At 35.0% G+C, this 22,731-nt stretch overlaps 2 protein-coding genes across 2 annotated transcripts; both read right to left on the bottom strand.

Moving 5' to 3' along the window:
- Window positions 1-4,401, bottom strand: LOC105965065 (cytochrome P450 CYP72A219). Its single transcript, XM_012989572.2, has 5 exons — window positions 3,508-4,401; window positions 2,717-2,931; window positions 2,388-2,638; window positions 1,578-1,965; window positions 1-631 (listed from the first exon to the last, which is right to left on the bottom strand). Exons 1-5 carry the CDS (start codon window positions 3,806-3,808, stop codon window positions 203-205), a joined length of 1,584 nt encoding a protein of 527 aa, XP_012845026.2. The 5' UTR covers window positions 3,809-4,401; the 3' UTR covers window positions 1-202.
- Window positions 4,402-5,749: 1,348 nt separating this feature from the next.
- Window positions 5,750-11,332, bottom strand: LOC105964888 (putative sugar phosphate/phosphate translocator At1g06470). The gene is made up of 13 exons (XM_088822401.1): window positions 11,220-11,332; window positions 10,553-11,070; window positions 10,292-10,458; window positions 9,707-9,792; window positions 9,555-9,604; window positions 9,384-9,451; window positions 9,178-9,278; window positions 8,443-8,455; window positions 7,976-8,160; window positions 7,273-7,359; window positions 6,964-7,058; window positions 6,645-6,757; window positions 5,750-6,201 (listed from the first exon to the last, which is right to left on the bottom strand). The coding sequence occupies exons 2-12, from the start codon at window positions 10,807-10,809 to the stop codon at window positions 6,649-6,651; spliced, it is 1,218 nt and encodes a 405-aa protein (XP_088678527.1). The 5' UTR covers window positions 10,810-11,070; window positions 11,220-11,332; the 3' UTR covers window positions 5,750-6,201; window positions 6,645-6,648.
- Window positions 11,333-22,731: the final 11,399 nt, after the last annotated feature.

Consider the following 22,731-nt stretch of genomic DNA (forward strand, 5'->3'; position numbering starts at 1 on the left):
TCCCAAAAGTTCAATTTGCCATTTCTCTTTCAAGCCCAACATTTATACACCAAAAATGTTGCAGCAAACTGACATATTTTGTTCATCAAGTAATTTACACACATCAATAAAAACACACAAAGCCAAGCTAAGCAACATTTCCAATAGTAAGTTATTAGCCGTTCGACATCCAAACATATATCGACTCTCTTAAGTCTTAACCCTACAATAGCTTGGTTAGAATTAAGTGTGCACCGTGTTGAGGCTGCAGCGTAATAACAGTATACGGAGCATGCGAATACGACGGAGAAAGCTGGAAAGAATAACGCTGTAATATCATAGCAAGCGCCATTTTAGCCTCCAAAATTGCAAAGCTCTGGCCTAAGCATATTCTCGGACCCCAACCAAACGGGAAATACGAGAGCTTCCCATTCGTTGCCTTCGAAACGCCTTCACTGAATCTGTTGGGATCGAATTCCTTTGCATCGTCGCCCCACATTTTGCTGTCGTGGTGAAGTAGGAGAACTGGCAGGATGAGTTGGACTCCGGCCGGTAGGGTTGACTTTCCTAATGGAGTCTCCTTGCGAGTTGTACGGCCAAGATTGACCCCCGCTGGATACAACCTTAATACCTCGTGTAGAATCATGGTTACCTGCATTATAATATTGATAATTATTATCCTGTGAATGGGAACCGTAGATATTTCCAAGACAAGCTAGGATATTACATAAAGATTTCACTTTATGAAATTGCCGGAAACCAATTCTATCAATCCATGTTGATGTTTGATTAGCTAGGACTAGGGGTAAAAACCGAGCGGATCGGAATTAGCACTTTTCGAAAAAATTCTTGTTTTTTTCCGGAAGTAAAAAACTAATTCAAATTATGTTCCAAAGAAAATCAAAATTTCGTAAATTGAATGAAAACAATTTTCCCAAAATCGGAAGTTTTCGGATCGAAATCAGTGGAATTTGGAAATTTCCGATTTTTAATCACCTAAAATATAAAGTACATAATAATGTTAATATTATAAGTCAAACATTCGAGGAATAAATTGGATTTTTTTGGAAATTAAACTTAGATCGGAAATCGAATTCTCAGCTATATTCCAAATTCGATAAAAAAAATCAGAAAATAGGAATTTCGGAATTCGGGACGAAACTTATTGTTCCAAAAGCGTAAAAACCAGCAGGAATCGGATATTATGTTCCAACTTCCACCCGTAACTGGGTTCGAAAATAAAATCAAGTTGTTCTATACTCGATCAGATTGGTAAAAGATCACTATAATTTGATTTTGTTAGCCTAATTAACCAACTCCGAAGACATATTTTCAAACAATTAGATATGAAATTCGGCTCGAGCATATATATGTATAAAAAATCAATTTTAGTTTGTGTTTGGTTTGATTTAAGCCAGTTTGAGCTGAATTTGTCTGACTGTCGAACCAAGTTAAAATGCCAACTGGTTAAAAGCTCAAGAAAAAGACAAACAAATTTAAAACAATCATGTTTGGCTCAATTCAATTCGATTTTTTTGACACATGGGAAGTGATGCTGCATGCAAGAACTTGTACAGAAGTGTAAAAACAAGACTTACTATTTTGAGGTGATTTAACTCTTGAAAATCGGGTTTTCTTGTCCCAAAAGTTTGTAGAACGTCCTCTCTGGCACGAGACTGCCAATCCGAATGCTTACTCAATAAAATCATCGTCCACACAAGCAAGGACGATGTCGTCTCTTGTCCAGCAAAGTAGAAAAGTTTGCACTCCTCAATAACCTCGTCTAGACTCATTCCGAATTTGTTGCCATTTTGTTTGATTTCCCTAAAATTGGAATCCAATAAAATACCCAATAAGTCATCACTACTATAGCTACCTTCCCTTGCTTCCATTTCCTTCATTCTCTTATCGATAATGCCACGAATCGAGGACTCCACTTCCTTCACAATTTGCTTCATCCTTATGTTCATCTTTGTAGGTAAAAACCTGAATGCATATAACAATATAAGAAAATAGGCAATATTCGCTAAAAATCTCGGAAAAAACATTTGGTACCGCTTAAAGGACAAGAAATATTTTTCATTTTGCTTAAAGTCCTCTAATTGGATTTTGGTACCGTTCAAATTTCCTGGAGCCCTCTAATAGGTCCATATGGGCACTGAAAAGACAATTTTACCCTTCATGACAATAATATATGCAACTTAGATTGAGGACGTACCAATACATGAATAGACAGAACGATTAGAAAACTTATTTGTAGAGCTTAGTTACATTAATCAGCAAGATCTTCGGCCGAGTATTATCACTACATGAATAAATGCTATTAGTTTTCATCGGTGTTTAGCAAATTGCACAAAAAAAATAAAACTAAGGGACAACTATATTTTTTTTCCAATTATGTAACGTACCTCCATCCGGGGATTTGAAAATTAATAGACTGAACGGCCTGCATGATAAGCTCGGCTTGTTCCTTTTGAAGTTCGAATATCTTTCTTCCTTCTTCATAGCTACTTCCAAACGCAGTTCTCGAAATTGCATCGCTCGTCAGTGTCTGAAGATAAGGCCACACATCCACTTCCGAAGATCCTTCCTTGGCCAATTTCTCTTCCCATTTGCTCAACATATCGCAACAACTCAAGTAAAACGACGGAAGCATTCGCTGCATTTTTCTTAACAGATTCAATTAATCTAAATCATTTCGAATACAGTTAACATATTCCACGCAGTATAAAGTCACCTTGATTTTGTCTGGTTGAAAAGCAGGATTTATGAGTCTTCTGTGCTTGGCCCATTTATCGGTTTCGTAGGTTGCTACTCCTCGTGCCAGCTGTCGGCCTAACGGGTTTGAATTCTTCTGAAAAACGTAGCTTTTCGACAGAATCTCCCTTATAAGTTCTGTGTCTGTTACAAGTACTGCTGGTTTTGGACCAAACCATAGGATGCACTTCTCACCTGCAAGTTCAAATAATTAGCCTCACGAAAATAATAAAACCATAGTAATTTTTTTTTAAGACATACTCTTTAACTTTTGAAGAGTTATTAGCACAGACCCCCTGTGTAATGTCTAATTACTTAAAAAGTCCTCGTGTTAAAATAAAACCATATGTTGCATTTTATTTAGTTCACTTCCGCCTAGCAGAAATAAAAATGTTGACTTTAAGGAAATGACAATACTACCCTAATTAAATACAACATATAAAAAATAAACCATTAATAAAAAAACAAAAAGTTCATCTTCCTCACTGACACAAATTAAAATGGCTGCAAAAAACTTTTTGGTTTTGACAAAATCCAATCTTCAAACAATCTTTTCATGTCATAAAACCAACCCCAAGTGGCGTATATGGCGAGTGTATCACTCGATCGACTCGCAGGGGCCTTATTGACTTTGACTGACTTTATAAAACATAGGGACTTTTGCGGCAATTAGAGAGTATACAGGGGTGATCAGTGCTAAAAGCTCAACTTTTGAATATAAAAGAGCATACATATGTTAATTTTCATTGAAGCAAATACACAAACACATACCGTACATGCTGACAGCATGATGGATTGCAGGAATAACTCTAGCAACAATATCATTGGAGAAAGCAGAGATGGGTTTGGATTTGGCTTCTTTAATCATGTTGCTCATTTCTTTAGAATCACCAAACAAAACCCTGTAAGAATTCCCTTCGAAACCCAATTGTCTGAGCCATTTTTCAAGGTTTCTTGGCCTAAACCACACCCAATTCAACACTTTCCATGCATATACTATTGATAATATTAATCCCACAACAACAACAAGAGAGACTACCAGCAGCATCACTGAACTTTGAAATATCTCCATTAATTATTTACTTAATTAATTTATCAGAGATGATGGTAATAAGAACGACCGAATATAATCAAAATATATGTATCCTGGTTGTTGTATTTTGCTTATTTGTTTTTTTCGTAAAGATGAAATGGATAAGACAATATAATATGTTTGAAAATGGACAATTTTCTTAGACTTGTAGTTTGACTTGATAACTTCATACAGAAAAAACCAGAAAAAACGGGCCCCACCGGGGTGTTTCTAACAATAGGAGGATTTTTTTCTATGCCGGGAAATTTCTTGTTTCTGACAAATGGAGGATTTTTCTACGCCCGCAAATTTCTTGTTTCTCAACAATAAGTTGTCATCACAAAAAAAGTCGAAAGGAACCAACTCTCATTGGAGTGAAATTCTCACACTGCGGCTGCAGGATTCGATCCTAGGACATTGCACCAAGTTACCACCTCCAGAACCAGTTGAGCTATAACCCCTCAATACTTCTTTTAATACGAAAAGGCTCAAACTGTTTTCCAATTGAGAAAAACTCACTTCTAATTTCAGTCACCCATTTTTCCATTTATGTCGCTCCACCTTACACACTATCCCCACGACCCATCAGCTGTGTCTTTCTCTCTTTCTTTCTTCTTCTTTTATTCTCTTTTATATATACATATATATATATATATATATATATATATATATATATATATATATATATATATATATATATATATATATATATATATATATATATATATATATATTATTTTATTATTATTATTATTAATTTTTTATTATTATTAACTTTTTTAATTTTTTTTTTAAATTATTCTTTTTTCTTATTTATCGTTTTTGAGCCTTTTTTTTCTCTATTAGGTATGTTAATCGACTATGAAACATATCTATGAAGCATATGAACTCGACTATGATGAACTATAGTCGATTAAGGAACCAACTACTAAAAATAACAAATCACAACTACAAAAATACAAACTCAACTTTATTTTACAAAAACAAACAATAAACAAACATTATAATTGATTTATATAATTGGAATCAATAAAAAAAAAATCTAAAAAAAATTAAAAATTGGAGTCAATGAAGCATATTAATCGACTATGATGTGAAGCATTGTCGATTAAGAATTTGCTACTAAAAATAACAAATGTCAACTACGAAAAAATGCAAAATTTACAAAAGCAAAAAATACACAAACATTATAAATGATTTATACAATTGGAATCAATAAACAAAAAATTCAAAAAGAAAAAACTTGGAGTCGATCAACCTTAATCGACTGCCCGAGCATAGTCGATTAACTATGAACATATACATGTGAATTTCTTTTTAAATTGTTGTTTGCATTTTTGGCGAAATCTAGGTAGTTTGTTGTTTGCAATTTAATATGCAAATTTTGGATTTTTTTTTCAGTTTACTGTTTACATTTGCCGAAAGCATAGGTATTTTGTTTTTTGCACTTCAATAATACAAATTCTAATTTTCAATTTGCTATTTTGCAGTTCAGGGAGTCGGCGACAGTAGTTTTTTTAGAGTATGAGTTTGTACAATAAAGTATAATTTTTTTTTTCACGAATAGTTTTGTTTGTTAGTTAAATTAGGAAGAGATATGTTTGGGGGAATTTGTTTTGATAGAGAGATTTTTTGGGATTTAATTTTGATTTGATTAAGTGTATTTTTACCACAATGAATATAATTAATTTATTAAAATATGCGTATTTTGACTTAAATTTATAAATATAAATTATAAAATAGAGGAACCTATAGCAAATTGCCCTCAATTAATTCACACTTGAGAAATCAGTTGGTCACTTCAGTTGGAACAAGTGGGCGGACCAAGTTTGAAATATAACATAATTTAAATGGCAAATGGATATTCTTGAATAAGCTAACATTGGTGGTAAGGTTATGATATTCTGGTTAACTTTTTAAATAGTTTTGGTACAGTTCTGGTTTGAAAAATTAAGCGGTAATGGCATTCAAGAAGAGTAATTTTATCAAATACCAAAATCGAAATAACACGAGCGCTCAATGTTACGCTTTAGTAGAAATGCGTACACTCGACATAATAAAAGGTTTAGGGAAAAAAATTCGGATGAACGACTCTCTACTAATGGTGAGAATGAAATTGGACGCCAAAAAAATATGTTTTCCTTTACAACTCTGTGAAGGATCGATCGATCCCTATCTTGCAACACCAACTAGTGCATCAAAATGCTCGATAATTTCACCCGTAAGTGATGTGGGAAGTCGTTATAAACTCCTGCATTCTTTAAAGAATGTAATATTCTTACTTGCATCCCCTTCAACATGTTGAATGAAGCCCACACAAGGAAAGTATTACGACTATATTAGGGCATCTTTTGTACTACCCTCTCAGACACCGTAAGGAGAAACGGTGTTACCTACACAAAGGTAAACAAAGTTTTGTCTGAAATTGCATCAAGATAACAAATAAATTAACTAATTAAAAAAAAAAAACCAAAAAACATACACAATCGACATGATGTAAGCCCAGCAAGTTGAAGAAAGGCTTGCAAAATAAATACGTATTATATCATGTTCGGTTATTTTGTAGACCAAAGAGTAAACACTACTAGTCCTTCACAAGGTACAACTAATAACCACAAAATCATTTACCCTTTAACCCAAGCTTTTGGAACAACACAAAGAATCATTATAAAAGAACACAAAATTCGAATCGACTATCTGTATTGTTTACGGTAACATACAACGAAAGATACACTTGAAACATTAGATTATGCCAAAATGAAGGAAAATAGAGTAACGTTGAACGTATGACGTGAAAAAAATAATGGGTTGAGCACTGAGTATAAAGAAAGCTTACAAGTTCACTGCACTCTTATAGGGCTGTTTTCTTCTTCATCGTCAAACTCGTCTTGGATAAGATACTTTGTCGGCGACACAACAACTGTCTTGCTCTTTTGCAATTTCTGGTACCTGATAAATGTTAAAAAGAGTACAAATCGTTATGCTCGTATTCCTATTTCCCGATGCGCATATCAAGTTACGACTGGCCGATTATAATAGTTTAATAATTTTGACGGAAAATCATGCATGAATAATCGACAAGTTTACTAACAGTTAAGTATTACTTAATGAAAACGTCAATTATTGGTGACCATATGAGCAGTTTGATGACTTACTTGTACCAATTAAATAAGCTGACACCAAGCATAATTGTTGCAAGGCCAGCGCCTTTCAGCCATGTGAACTCGTCATGGAAATAAAATACAGCGACCTGAAAGAAATATTAAAATGTTCAGTAGTCAGTCCTTGACAAAATTATAATGCTCGGAGAACTTGTGTTACATGAGATAGACGACTAGCATAAATTATGAAACACATGAATTTTCACAAGTCCCGAAATAAATTCGGTTTTGATACAGTTACTACAGAATGCAACATGTTGATAAATATAATGGAACTGCAACGAAATATAGTTATAGTCATACCAAAATTGTGACAGCTTCCTTCACAACGCCGGCTATTGTTATTGTCATCGCACTAGTCACCGACACGAGAATATATTCGGTTAGTACCTGAAATAAGGAGAGAGAAGTTTAAAGCTGAGAGAAGTGAACAACATATGCAAGCTGAATTCAAGAATTGGTTTCCACTTATCTCTTTGTTCGGTATTTCAGAAAAATACTGATTGATAGGAGTAGTTCGTCCCATTTTTTTTAAAAAAATTAAAAGGTAAATTACGGCCACCCCTGAGGTAAGATCAAAGTACGAAAAAACCCCTTATGTTTGAATAATTACAACCACCCCTCAACTATGAATCTTCTTACACGTCCACCCTTGCGGTGTCAAAATTAGTGGAATCTTCTAAATTATGTGAAATATTCTCCAGTTTGCACTCGTTTTATCTCATTCGAGCTCCACATTTTAAAACAAGATGGTCATAAGATGTGTCTCTTGGCTTGTGAACATTTTAAAACTGTATTTTTGCACAAAAAGAGTACAGATAGAGAACATTTCACGGAATCCAGAAGATTCCGTTGAATTTGACACCATAACGGTGGACATGTAAGAAGATTCATAGTTGAGGGTTTGTTTTGTAATTTGACCTTACCTCAGAGGTGGTCGTAATTTACCATAAATTAAATGATAAACAAAGGATGGAAAATGCATCAAATCCATGAATTTATTTACCATGAAGAAAGCAAGAGTTCCACCAAAAAACATGAGTGAAAAACTTCTGGCAATATTCCAGGAGCTGTTAAAGTAATCGGTCCTTGTGAAATCGGGCCATGGATCGAGCACCAGAGAAAGCAGAGCAGTTGCAATCGCCATAATCGGGGTCACGTAGCTCATCAAAGTAAGAGGATTTTTTAGACCTTGAAACGGAGAGAACGGAAAAATCATTAATTACAGTTCCGACATTTTTCAAGGTCCGATGTTAACAATTATGAGGCTCGAAAATAAACTAGAAACATTTCACCATTAACGACTTCAAACGAAGCAGACATTTCAGTTCAACTATGCATGTAATACGGAATTTGACCCGACTAAATTTTCTAACTATAATTCCAGCTAGCCGTCTCGAAATCGATTAAAAAGTGTACTTGATAAAATTTTATAGTATTTTTATTAATCTAATGAAGGGTGGTAACACTTACCATAGACTTCTTTCTTCATGATGGTTTAGATATCAGCACATACCAGTCAATAAAACAGAAGTCAAGAAAAATGTTAGCATATTACCAATATTAAAAGGGTAAATTACGAAACCTCCCTGAACTTAGGCTAAATTACTGGAAACACCCCTACCTATCCATAATTACCAAAATCTCCCCTACGCTTGTTTTCATCTTACACCGACCCCCTTACGGTGTGTTTTTTCATGGAATCCTTTTTATTCCAAGTAATATTTCTCGAAAAACGCCGATTCTACCCCTACAGACGTGGCATTTCTTTATGCTACTTCTTAAAGGCAAAATATTCCCTCAGAGAACTTTACACGAAATCTTTACTTCTTCTTAAATAACGCCTTCACAAATTTCTAGTGCACTATTACCAAACTGAGGGTAATTTTTGTCTTTTAAAAAGTAACATAAAGAAATGCCATGTTTGCAGGGGTAAAATTGACATTTTCGGGAAATAATAACTGGAATTTAAAAGATTTGGTGAAAATTTACACTCTAAGGGGGTCGGTGTAAGAGGGAACCAAACGTTGATGGATCTCGGTAATTACGGATAGGTGGGGGTGTTTATCGTAATTTAGCCTAAGTTTAGGGATTTTTTTCGTAATTTACCCATAATAAAAACATTAAAAAAGACAAAAAGAAAAAAAAAATAACAAGTGAGAAGGAGCTTAATAGTATGTATGGGTTGCAATATAAAGGTGCTTGTACCTGGAGAAGAATCTGTGTCATCGTCCAACGAAATCCCGACATGACTGCAGCGAGCATAACAAATAGGAAACCCCAAAACTCGAACTCTGTCTCCTTTGCAACTGCATTATCGACCAAGTACGTGGAGATGTAAAACAAAATTACGAAACTCGTTTCGGGTGTTTAATCTGATTTAAATTTTGATTCTGCCACTTGTTCACATTTACCTGTTAATAGTATTCCAACAGAGATGACAAAGATAATGCCGAACAGCTTAACACTTGGAGATTCCAATCTTCGCAAAACATTATTTGGTTTGGAAATCAGGTTAAATAATTTACGAGAAAAAACGTAGATGTAAAAAATTAAACAATAAGTAAGTGCCTTGGAATCGATACCTGAAAGCGAAGGCAAAGAGAAGCAGAAATATTGGCGATGCTGATTTACACTGCAAATGAAAGATAACCGAACTTAGTTCTCTAGAGATGCAACACAACCAACACTTGAAGTAAAATATTTAAGCGATACGATCGAAGAATGAATAACTAACCATAGTGGCAAATGTAACGGAGATGAAAACGAGGGAAGCGTTGCTCAGATTAACATCCATTGCGGTGCTGAGAGCAGTTGGTACAACTGTGAAAGGCAAACGCCTGTAGACCATTAGTTGTCAAATAAGTTAATGATACTAGCAAATTTTCGCAATACGAAAAACGAGAATCAAGTAATATCAATACTTCTAATTAGATAATATTGAACCCTCGAAAACTTGTAAAGATCGACAAATCGAAAGTCTCCTCTCTGTTTGATTTCTATGCCTTGGATTTCATTTGAAAAACGGTTATTTGCATTAATGAAAAGTGGTCTTTAGCATACAAATACGAATTACTGAAAAAAAAAAAAAAAAATGCAGTACGAGGGCATACCTTCGTATTAATACGAGATTTACATAAACTGTGTGTAAAGAAGTATCCTATGTGTTTTTTCACTGACTAACGGCAAAATCTCGAATAAGGAAAACGATCAAGTACTTTATTACATTTTGAAAGATGATCATGTTACACAATATGAATGTACGTTTTATGATAGCACTAGGAAGTCGTGATAAAAAAACGAGGCGTAAAAAACCTCTTACCTCTTGCAAAATAGTCCTTCCAAGACATAACAGGGGAATAAAATCTTTCGGACCAAAACCACGTAATAGCCTTCGATAAAGCAGCTTGCATGGAAAAGTGGACCGTGTTCATCAAAAGCGGAGCAGGAAATTTCCCCATATCGTCCCCTAATAAAGTTTTATTATACCTATCCTCGAAAATAAAAAATAACAATTAGGGAGTCTACAAATAATCAAAACCAATCTAAATCGAATCAATGCTGAGAAACGAGAGTTACTCACAGCGTCAGAAATGTACTGATCGTGTACCAAATTATTATCAAGAAAAATGTTTTCAGCACTACAGCGACGGAAATAGGGCTCTCTGCGTCGCTCTTAGACAAGCTCTGGTAATCCGTAAAACTTAGGCCATTCGTTCGACGTGTAAATATTTGATCGATTATGAGATCGTTTTCGATATCCAACGGCACGTAACTTCCGTTATGATTCCTCACACCGGTGGCCGGCGGCGCATCTTCCACATCACTAACAACCTCCATCCTTTTAACACAAAGTTAATCGAAAACGGAATCTTTCACCGTCTATGATTCCATTTTTCCAACCCGTATTCCCAAATTCAAATGCATCACTTCCCACTCAAATTAGTCTCTAACATTGCCTTCACTAAATTCAATATTCAGCCATTTAAATTAGAAGACAATGCAAACAAAGCCCTGAGCCTGAATCAGAATCGGAATCGGAATCGGAATCGGAAAAAGTAGTTCGTTTACGACGAATTTGCGGCTGATGACAACACTAAACTATATATAATCACATAAACACACAAAAGTTCAGATTTACTGCGGTGAAATGAATTTGCCAAAAAATAATCATAAAATGAAAACGAGGGATCAAACAAAAACAGTATTATTACAAAACACAGATGAAAATGCAGAGAGAAATCAAATACCTAATCAGAATTGTGACAAAAAGAATTAATTAAATTCGAAGGCGGAGATCGAAAGTGATCAGTGAAAATTAATGTGTTTGCATAATCGGTTGAATATTTCTTTGTTCTAGATTTTGTTGTGTAGGGGAATGTTTGGTTAGTGGGTCATGGGTGAATTCGTTGTCGTTAGTTATAATATTGCGCCTCTTCTGGTTACAATTAATTTGTTATTCTATTTCAATTCATAATTGGTATTTTCGGAAATGAAACATTAATTTCAATTTTATTCCAAAGGAAGTTTGGAAAAAATAGAAATTGGAATTGTTATGGAAAATTTGTTACAAAATCATAAGAGATTTAATATAAAATAAATAATAATATTGTGTTATAAGTGTAATTTTCAGGACAAATAACGAATTTTTGGAAATATTTTCGTAAATTAAAATTGGATAGAAAATTGAAATCTAATATGCATTCCAATTGAGTTAAAAAACATTGGAAATAATATAAATAAATAAAACTATTGATGTTATAAGTGTAATTTTGAGGACAACGAATATTTGAAAAACAATTTGTAAGTTAAAAGATTGAAAGTTCAAAGCTAATATGTATTCCAATTGAGTTTTAAAAAAATTGGAATTTTTTTTTTTTAAAAATGAAATAACCATATTATTAGACAAACTGTGCCAACTTTAGGGGAAGATCAGTCCCTTCCAAGCAGGAGTTATCATACAACTTAGTTAAAGCATGAGCTAGACTATTTCCAGCTTGTTTAATGAATTGAAACGAAACATGACGAAAACCATTAGCCAGGCTCAAAGTCTCTTCTATCAAAGCACCAAATGATACATGACTGTGAATTTAGGGGTGCAAGTTGGAACGGAAATTCCAATTTCCGCCGGTTCCGATCCGAAAAGTTCCGATTTTGGAACAACTTTTTCCATTCCGACTTCCGAAATTCCGATTTCCGAATTTTTCCGATTTTTTTGGATTTGAATTGGAATTATATAAAATAAATTTGGAATTTCCGATTTCCGATCCGATTTGATTCCAAAATTAATTCCGAAAAATTCCGATGTTTTTCCGAAAAATACACCTATAAATAATAAATATTATATAATACTTATCTTTCCGAAAAATACACCTTTAAGTTTTGTTTTAGGATTTTGACATAATGAATTGTTGTTAGAAGTTTTATTAGATATTATGTTGTGTTTATGTTTATTTATTTTTTGAACTGAAATTTAGTAGTTATTAGTTTTACTTTTATCGACGTGGATGTTCTTATTTTTGGAAAATTATGACCATTTTAAAAAAAATCCGCTAAGTTTTGAAATTTTTAAGCTCATGTGATTTCCGATTTTTTTCCGAAATTCCGAAAATTCCGGGACTTTTGGAATTGGAATGAATTTTTAGATTCCGAAAATTTTGGAATTGGAGTTGGAATTGATTTTGTACTTCCGATTTTTTTTGGAAATGTTCCGAAAAGGCTAATTCCGATCCGATCCATCCGACTTTCACCCCTAACTGTGATCCTGCTCTGGAAGTGCTTCCATTACCAGTAAGTTATCGCCTTCGATAATGATTGATTCCCATTCTTTACTTCGAGCTAACTTTAACGCTTGAAGCACCGCTTTTGCTTCACCATGGACTGGCGAAGGTCGACTTATGCATGTTTCTACCGACCACCATACACATTCACCAAGCCAACTGCGAGCAACCGAAGCAATAACAAAGAAATCTTTACCCACTGAAAATGCTGCATCCACGTTGAATTAAGATGAGTGTCAAAATTGGAGATTAAAACTGTCAAAATTATGAATGAAAAATATAAATTAAGATGAGTAATTGAGCAATCAATGTGATTAATCCGAATAAAGAGATTCTAAAGTAGGAAATATCTAATTAGAAACCCTCTATATAAATGAATGCAAGGACCCTATAAGGATCACGATTTGAACATCAATAAAGAATACTTTATACTCTCTTCCAAACTCTCTCTCTCTCTCTCTCTCTCTCTCTCTCTCTCTCTCTCTCTCTCTCTCTCTCTCTCTCTCTCTCTCTCTCTTTATATTTATATTTTCCGTTCGTCGAATTTATCTTCTCCGGCCGACCGGTGGTTTGTGGGTTTTCGAACGGTCAAGGGAGTTGGGCTTAGAAAGAGGTCTTGAGGGTGTAGATTCTACTCCATCAGGTGGATTTCACCTCTCTGTTAGGTGTAATTAGGGGTGCTCATTTGGTAAACCGTACCAAAATCTTAGTATATGAAAATTCATCACGCCAATTTTTCATATCGTTTATCGAACCGAAATATACGGTTCGGTCTGAATTACTTCATATTTTTATTAAAATATATAAAACAATAATTAAATTTTAAACTATTTAATATTTTATATGTTTTTAGTATAAAAACAATCAATTATAGTATAAATATTGGTATTACATATACATAAAAATATAATATCAAGTAAAAATAATCTATTAGATCGGTATATCTTTTGCTTATTGATTTTTTTGAGATTATACTTTTACCATCAACCAAATGTTGAATAAATTACATTATCTTCTTTGAGGTTATATCCAATTATATATAGACCCATCCTATTTCAAAAATATAACACATATCTTCATTAATGCTTTATTTTTCAATAATTTTAGACATGATTTGACTGTTACAGTGTAAATATCTCAAAAAATTAACTAAACCAGCCAATTATTTTCCCAAGAAGTTCGCCACTTTTCTAATCCGTCTCTACTATGTATTACACGATATGTCGTTGTTGGTCGAAAACCTACACGCAAGTGCACGTATCGTACAAGTAATATAGTGGACAATTAAGTCCGGATATCGAACCCACAGGGAATATTTAATTACTTATCAAGCCCACCCTACACAGTCGACTTTAAAGAGAATTAACTAAATTAAAATAAATTAAAAGACAGGCAAAAACAAGAAAGCAATTTAAAACGAAGATTTAATCAAGATAAGCAAGCCTAGGATTTTATTCTTCCCCCTATGTGATTATTACTCCCCCAATTCCTTCAATTATGCAAGCAATTAACCCGGATTATTAACCTGAGATGCTAAAATAATCATAACCCGCTTCCGCGTGTATTACGATTCTAATCCTCTAGATTCAATTACTATATTCCTATGCAATTAATTCTAGAACACAGCATTAAACACAAATCTCAATAATGGCTACCTAAGAGATTAACTATATTCCTATGTTAATACCACAAAGGCTCTTCTACCACAGTTCTAATTATTAACCCGATCTTCCGATTCATGCGATTAACAATAACATAAAAGCGCATAAAGTGGCCAGTTTCATGAACTTAATAAAACAAGTAGAAAAAATAATCCGGAATTAAAACTTGCATAAAATCATATAATTGGGTTCATAAATCCCACATAGGGTTCCAAATAAAATCCCAGAAACAAGTAATTTAGCTACTCATGATTAAAGCAAAAACGCAAATAAAATAAATCATAGACGATAAATCTTTGCTTGGAGTCTTCGAATTCTTCGTCTTCGTTATTGCTTTGTTGCTCTTGAAATTGCGTAAAAAGATCCCTAATTGTGTGCTTGGCTTTGTCTTATATAGGGTGAAGAACTTGGGGAAGAAGGCAGTTTCCTTGTGCAATTAAAATTCCTTTACTGCGCAACTTCGGAGTCTCGGACGGGGGTCTCACAATTTGAACTAAAACTGGGACGGGGGTCTCAGCTTTAAATCTTCAGAATTTTGATATTTTCACTTTTGACCCATATTTTCGCCAAAATTGCAGTTTTGACCCCATACATTTCCAATTCTTCAATTTATACCTAAAATACAATAAATCAACTTTTTAAGCACCAATTATCGTTAAAACACACCAAAAGCTCAAATAAAAAGATAGGATAAAGTGTAAAAATATACACTTAACACACCCCCAAACTTGAACTTTTGCTTGTCCTCAAGCAAAATTTACCAATAAGCAAATAACTCAACGATAACATCTCATCACATAGATCAATGACCAACTTCACGTTTTCAGAACTTGTAATTATAATGACAATTCTTAGGCATTCGCAAGCTCAAAATTCAACAACACTTAGTCACTCACCATTACAAAAAACCACAATTCATACAATTGCTTCAAGCATCCAATATTTACAAATTAAAGATAGAAAAATTTTATACTTACATGCATATGCTTGACTCCAAATACTCACCAAAATATTCTACTCTACTAATATCGAATATTAAGCTATTGGGATCATTGGGGCTTTGTGGCTTTCAATTGTTAGGTTCTTTGGTTCGAGGTAGGAAATATGGGTATGTGTGGCTATTCTTCTTGAATTTAGGTGATTACGCCAAAATTTGAAAGATAGGCGTTTGAAACAATGAATTCACCTCTACGGACTTTAATAAACTCGATTTTCAAAAGTTCAAAAGTCTCCACTTTTGCTATTGATCAGGCAATGGATCGAGTTTTCAAAAATTAATTCAACAACTAGTCCTTATTTCTCCCTTCTAGTCTCTTCTTCTTCTTCTTTTTCTTTTTTTTTTTTTTTTTATTATTTTTTTTATTTTTTTATGTATATATATAGAAGCATAGATATTTGTCTTTTTTTTTTTTTTTTTTTTTTTTTTTTTTTTTTTTTTCTTTTTTTTTTTTTTTTTTTCGAAGAAGAAGAAGGACCTTATAAAACTTTCCGACCGATCTCCAAGGGGTAATTTTCGAGAATCTCCACCAATTCTACCTCACACATTGGCTAAAAGAAAGAACACCTTTTCTCCGAAGCTCAAATCAAGGTTCTAAGGATAATTTCGATAAAACGGTCGGCTTGAAAGGCTCAAACGGTTCAAAGAAGGCCCAAATCATATCCCAAATCACTCACTACTCAATACTTCGTATCATAAATTTCCTAAGGTGAGTCTTAAAACCGAACATAGCATGATCTAGCACAAATTAATTCCAAATTTAAAATACAAAACATTCAACAAAAGCAATGCACAAAATGTGATTCCTAGCAATAATTCGCTTCTAAGTCCCGTTGAATCGAAAGCTAAACAAACATCAAATCCTTATCACATAAAACAAGCAATTTCATCATCAAACATTGATCATCTCTCATCATCATAAATCATCGATGCCTTCGACTCAAGCAATTTTTTTTTTTTTTTTTTTTTTATATTCCGGAAAACGAGAAAAACAATAAAAACGAATAAAACCTAATGCATGCAAACTAAAACAAATAATAAGCACAAAAACATGTTTTTCACCCCCAAACTTAAAATTTTCGTTGCCCTCAACGAAATTAGCACAAAGTTTAAGAATAGAAAACACCTGAGTTAGTCGGAGTCGATGTGATCGGGGTGTTCCTCCCTAGCTATCTCATGCTCCTCATCATCGGAAAGCTCTCTCGCTCCATCTTCATTCGGAATCGTCGATCGGTACGGGAGCTTGAGGCTTCGGGGTCGTCTCGGGCTTGAGGAGCGGCTTTGGAAGAGGAATCGTCGTTTTGGTGGCACTTTTCTTGCCTTTTCCTTTGCATTTAGAAGATGAAGCTTCTCTCGTGCGGCTTCTTTTGTTGGACAAGAAAGTTGGGAGAGAGGTTGGAATAGATTCGTTAAGAATTGGTTGACAATCGAACTCAAAATTTGGTTGGAGCAAATTGTCGAACACCTTGTGGGCGTGTCTTGAAAGAGTAGATTTTGAAGATTTTGGTTCGATTCTCTTGCCTCCATTTGTGTGTGGGAGTTTGAGAGAAGGAATGAGGAGGGTTTAGGAAATAATGGGGGAGAAAATATGATTTTTAAACATTTAAAACGCCCCAAATAGGTTCGGACGGCCGTCCCGGTTTTTGTGCTAAATTTCGGACGGCCGTCCGAAATTTTTTTCTCCTTACTGGTTGTGGGACGGGGGTCCCACATTTACACCTATTTGTGGGACGGCCGTCCCACAGGCAGTGGTGCAAATTTTTTTTTTTTTTTTCTTTTTTTTTTTTTATTTTTTTTTTTTGCGGACGGCCGACTCGACTCTCGATCACGTTTTCGACCCTGAAAAGTAAAATTAAAATTATAAATTAGAATGCATGCTTATGATATTAAAAAAAACGAAAAATTAAAGAAAAATACGAAAAACAATAAAGCTCGGGTTGCCTCCCGAGAAGCGCTAAGTTTAAAGTCTTCAGCCGGACATTGCTTCGTTATTTTCAAGCAAAAGTGACCGAGGTCACTTGGCATTCTTCACTCGCTTCCCAATACGATTTGAGCCGGCTCCGCTTCACGTTGAACGTACGATTTGAATCGCGCTCCTTTATTTTGACCACCTCGTGAGGAAGAATTTCTTGGACAATAAACGGCCGCGACCACTTTGATTTGCGCTTCCTTGGAAATAACCAAAGACGGGATTTGCACAATAACACCAATTGTCCTTTGTGCAATTCCTTTTTGATTTTCTCCTTACGACCACAATAGCTTGACTCATCCTTCTCTCGTGACTTGCTCGAGCCTTTGGTTGGCAACATCTTCCTTGCATTCTCATCGTCGTTAAGACCTCGACTCGCATGACTTTCTCTCGGAGGATTTAAAAGTGAGTCGATGAAATAAACTTGCTTCGTCCGATTCCCGTTTCCGCCCTCATCTCCTGCACTCAAAGATGCTTTCCCATTGTCCAAGATCGAAACATCAAACTTTTCATTATTTGTAAAATCCATAAGCTCAATAGCAAAACAATCATTATTATCACATGGATTTTTATTAGCACTAAAAACATTGAATTTGATTGTTTGATCATGCACGGTCATTGTAAGATCACCACTAGCACAATCAATGAGAGTTTTCGACGTGGCTAAAAACGGTCTCCCTACGATAAGAGGTATCTCCCTATCCTCATCTATATCAAGTATAACGAAATCAACAGGGAAGATAAATTTATTAACTTTCACTAGCACATTCTCTAAAATACCTTTTGGGTAAACTAAAGATCTATCGGCTAATTGAAGAGTTATAGCCGTCGGTTCAATTTCTCCTAACCCAAGATTTTTAAAAGTAGAGTACGGCATAAGATTAATGCTAGCACCTAAATCAATGAGCGATCTAAAATTTTTACCTCCTATAGTACAAGGAATAGTGAACTTACCTGGATCGCCGAGTTTTTGTGGAAGAGGTCGAGTAAGAATTGCACTAATTTGCTCCGTGAGTTGGATCATCTCGTTCCCTTGCAATTTCTTACTTTTCTTCACGAGGTCCTTGAGGAACTTCACCCACTTTGGCATCTTTTGAAGTGCTTCAATGAAAGGAATATTTATTCGAATTTCCTTCAACTTGTCCAAAAATCTTTGATATTCGGCATCGAGCTTCTTCTTTATAAACTTTTGAGGATAAGGAATTGGAGGGACTTGTGAAGGCACCGTCGATGGTGGCTCGTCATGAGATGATTCTTTTTCCTCATTCTTTTTCGGCTTCTCGATTACCGTGCTTCTCTTCTCTTTTCGTGGGGCTTCCTCCAATTGCTTCCCGTTCTTCAAGGTGACTGCTTGGCACGTCTCGACCTCGATCTTTTTTGTTAGCAATCTTGGTGGATATGGGATTGGCTCAACCCATTCGGCTACAGTGACTTGCGGCTTGACTTGAATTTCTTTTTTTTTCTCGATTTTGAAATCGATAGCTTGGCACGTCTCGAACTTTTGCTTTCGAGGATCTTCCGTATTCGATGGCAATGCTCCTTGCGGACGGTTCTCTTGATTCAAAGCTAATTGAGCGAGTTGATTCTCCAAATTTCGCAACGAGGCTTGGGTAGCGGTCATGAATTGGGCCAATATCTCATCCGTGTTTGATTTTTGGGCCGGTGGATTGTTGCCTTGATAGCTTTGTTGAGGAGGGGCTTGATTTTGGAATTGACCTTGAGGTCTTTGATATCCTTGGCCTTGTTGATTTCCTCCATATTGCCCTTGTGATCTCCACCCTTGATTTTGGAATTGGCGAGGCGCGTTGTTGACGTAGTTGAGCGACTCCACATCTTGTTGGCATTGGAGTGTGTAATGATTTCCCCCGCAAATTTCACAACATGGAGACTCAACGGCTTGGACTTGTTGTGGTGGATTTGCTTTGATGTGTTGTAGAAGGAGTTGATTTTGTTGAGCAATTTGGGTCACTTGAGCTTGAAGGGCCGTAATTGCATCTAACTCCAACACTCCGGGAACTTTCTTGGCTCCACTCACCGTCCTTTCGCTTGACTTGGCAAACCGATTTTGAGCTATTTGATCCAACATGATAAACGCATCGGGTATTGATTGACTCATAAAATTACCTCCGGTTGATGCATCTAAGACGGTTCGTGCATTCTCGTTAATCCCTTGGTAAAAGATGTGGATTTGCCGCCATTGTTCGACTCCATGTGTTGGACACTGCCGCAAAAGAGTTTTAAATCTCTCCCATGCCTCGTATAATTGCTCGCCTTGCTCTTGGACAAAATTGTGAATTTCTCGTCGGATTCTCTCGTCCTTCTCGGGTGAGCTATAGACTTTCATGAAAAGGTTGAGGAGTTGAGGCCACGACGAGATAGAGTGGGGGGCTTGGGACATCAACCACTGGCGAGCTCTTCCTTGTAGGGAGTGCTTGAAGAGAATTAATTGAAGCGCCTCTTGGGAAACGCCGTTTTGACGGTGGGAATTACAGGTATCTAGAAAATTGACAATGTGAAGATGGGGATCTTCACCTGCCAACCCACTAAATAGCCCGTTATTTTGGAGCATCGTCAAAAGGCCTTGCTTGATCTCAAAATTGTGCGCCTCAATGGGTGGATATTGGATGCTCGGGCGGAATCCGTCTAGAGTTGGGATTATGTAGTCTTGAAGTGCCCGTGGACGAACTGCTGGCTGTGCTGGAAGTTGAGGGGGAGGGTCTTGGACTTGGTTTCCGTTGGCCTCGAGTAAATTACCCGCGGCCCTGCGTTCTTCGTCCTCCATTATATAGTTTTCGCGTTGAAGTCTCCTAGCGGCTCGAAAAGTACGTTCGATTTCGGGATCAAACGGTTCTCTAGCAAGATCGAGTCTCCTACGCATACACAATACCTAAAAAAAAAAAAAAAATAAAACAAAAATTAAATGGGTGAATCGTGAAAATTGTTCAAATCTAGAGCTACAATAAAATAAATAATTAAAATATTCCCCGGCAACGGCGCCAAAAACTTGTTGGCCGAAAACCTACACGCAAGTGCACGTATCGTACAAGTAATATAGTGGACAATTAAGTCCGGATATCGAACCCACAGGGAATATTTAATTACTTAATCCTAGACGCTAAATTCTACCAATTATTATCAAGCCCACCCTACACAGTCGACTTTAAAGAGAATTAACTAAATTAAAATAAATTAAAAGACAGGCAAAAACAAGAAAGCAATTTAAAACGAAGATTTAATCAAGATAAGCAAGCCTAGGATTTTATTCTTCCCCCTATGTGATTATTACTCCCCCAATTCCTTCAATTATGCAAGCAATTAACCCGGATTATTAACCTGAGATGCTAAAATAATCATAACCCGCTTCCGCGTGTATTACGATTCTAATCCTCTAGATTCAATTACTATATTCCTATGCAATTAATTCTAGAACACAGCATTAAACACAAATCTCAATAATGGCTACCTAAGAGATTAACTATATTCCTATGTTAATACCACAAAGGCTCTTCTACCACAGTTCTAATTATTAACCCGATCTTCCGATTCATGCGATTAACAATAACATAAAAGCGCATAAAGTGGCCAGTTTCATGAACTTAATAAAACAAGTAGAAGAAATAATCCGGAATTAAAACTTGCATAAAATCATATAATTGGGTTCATAAATCCCACATAGGGTTCCAAATAAAATCCCAGAAACAAGTAATTTAGCTACTCATGATTAAAGCAAAAACGCAAATAAAATAAATCATAGACGATAAATCTTTGCTTGGAGTCTTCGAATTCTTCGTCTTCGTTATTGCTTTGTTGCTCTTGAAATTGCGTAAAAAGATCCCTAATTGTGTGCTTGGCTTTGTCTTATATAGGGTGAAGAACTTGGGGAAGAAGGCAGTTTCCTTGTGCAATTAAAATTCCTATACTGCGCAACTTCGGAGTCTCGGACGGGGGTCTCACAATTTGAACTAAAACTGGGACGGGGGTCTCAGCTTTAAATCTTCAGAATTTTGATATTTTCACTTTTGACCCATATTTTCGCCAAAATTGCAGTTTTGACCCCATACATTTCCAATTCTTCAATTTATACCTAAAATACAATAAATCAACTTTTTAAGCACCAATTATCGTTAAAACACACCAAAAGCTCAAATAAAAAGATAGGATAAAGTGTAAAAATATACACTTAACAGTCGTACAATCAACTTCTTCAAACGTGTCTTAGTGAACATATATATAATATAATAATATTTGATAAAAATGAAGGACAAAAATAATATAGGGTTCGGGGCAGTGCCCTCAAATTATTATTTGAGATGTATGAACATAAAATAAAAAAATATAAAGATTTAAAATTTGATGGTTTGTTTCCTTCATGACATTTAATCTCTATAGCAAATAGACTTCATAAATATTTATAAAAAGAAACATGAATCACTTTTTAACAAATAATTAATTTGATATTTTCTAAACAAGTTTTATTAAGAAAATCTATAAAAAAATATATATTATGTAACTCCTAAAATAGAAAAAGAGAAAATTAGTTTTTTTTTTCCTAATAAAATTCAGATTGTTAAGACATAGAACAATAGTGGTTTTAATAAATTTTAATTTAGTTTCAATAATTTAAAATATAAAATGTCCTAGTTATATAAATAAGGTAAAATTACAACACCCTTGAGGTATGGTAAAATTATGATAACCCCCTCATGTTTGGGTAATTACAATAACCCCCTCAATTATAAATTTTCTTACACGTCCACCCTTGTGGTTTCAAATGTAGTGGAATCTTCTTGATTATATATGAAATATTATCACTTTTGTACACGTTTTATCCCATTCGATCTCCACATTTTGAAACAAGATGATCATAAGATGTGTTTTTTGTGATATCAGAAACTGTATTTTTACACAAAATGAGTACAAACTAGAGCACATTCCATGGAATCTAGATGATTATGTTGAATTTGACATCATAAGGGTGGAGGTGTAAGAAGATTCATACTTAAGGGGTGATGTAATTATCCAAACAATAGAGAATTTTTCATAATTTGACCATATCTCAGGAAGATGGTTGTAATTTATCCTATAAATAAATAAATTTTGAAAAGGCCAAGGGTGTGCAATTGCACCACCACACTACCTCCATTACTGCCCCTATCTCTTCTTCCACAATAAAACTCGTTTTTAAAGTAAAACTAACAATATAGGGTAAAAAAGTCCAAATAAGTTGTTTTAGCCCTTGTAAAAAGGAAAAAAAATGATTCTTAAAACATTTTCACGCTCGCCACGTCGAGGTACTGCGTAAGAAAACACAGCAACATCCGATCCAAACTATCATAATCGTGTAGTTAACATAAT

Source organism: Erythranthe guttata, chromosome 8 (assembly GCF_056151865.1).
Source record: "Erythranthe guttata isolate IM_541 chromosome 8, IM_541, whole genome shotgun sequence".
Lineage (NCBI taxonomy): Eukaryota > Viridiplantae > Streptophyta > Magnoliopsida > Lamiales > Phrymaceae > Erythranthe > Erythranthe guttata.

Coding starts and splice junctions, on each gene's coding strand:
- LOC105964888 (XM_088822401.1), bottom strand. CDS start 10,809: ATGGAGGTTGTTAGTGATGTGGAAGATGCGCCGCCGGCCACCGGTGTG. Junction 9,605..9,706: donor CCGTTACATTTGCCACTATG/GTTAGTTATTCA, acceptor TTTCATTTGCAG/TGTAAATCAGCATCGCCAAT. Junction 7,059..7,272: donor AGGAAGCTGTCACAATTTTG/GTATGACTATAA, acceptor TATTTCTTTCAG/GTCGCTGTATTTTATTTCCA.
- LOC105965065 (XM_012989572.2), bottom strand. CDS start 3,808: ATGGAGATATTTCAAAGTTCAGTGATGCTGCTGGTAGTCTCTCTTGTT. Junction 2,932..3,507: donor TCATGCTGTCAGCATGTACG/GTATGTGTTTGT, acceptor TTGAACTTGCAG/GTGAGAAGTGCATCCTATGG. Junction 1,966..2,387: donor TTTCAAATCCCCGGATGGAG/GTACGTTACATA, acceptor ATATGCATTCAG/GTTTTTACCTACAAAGATGA.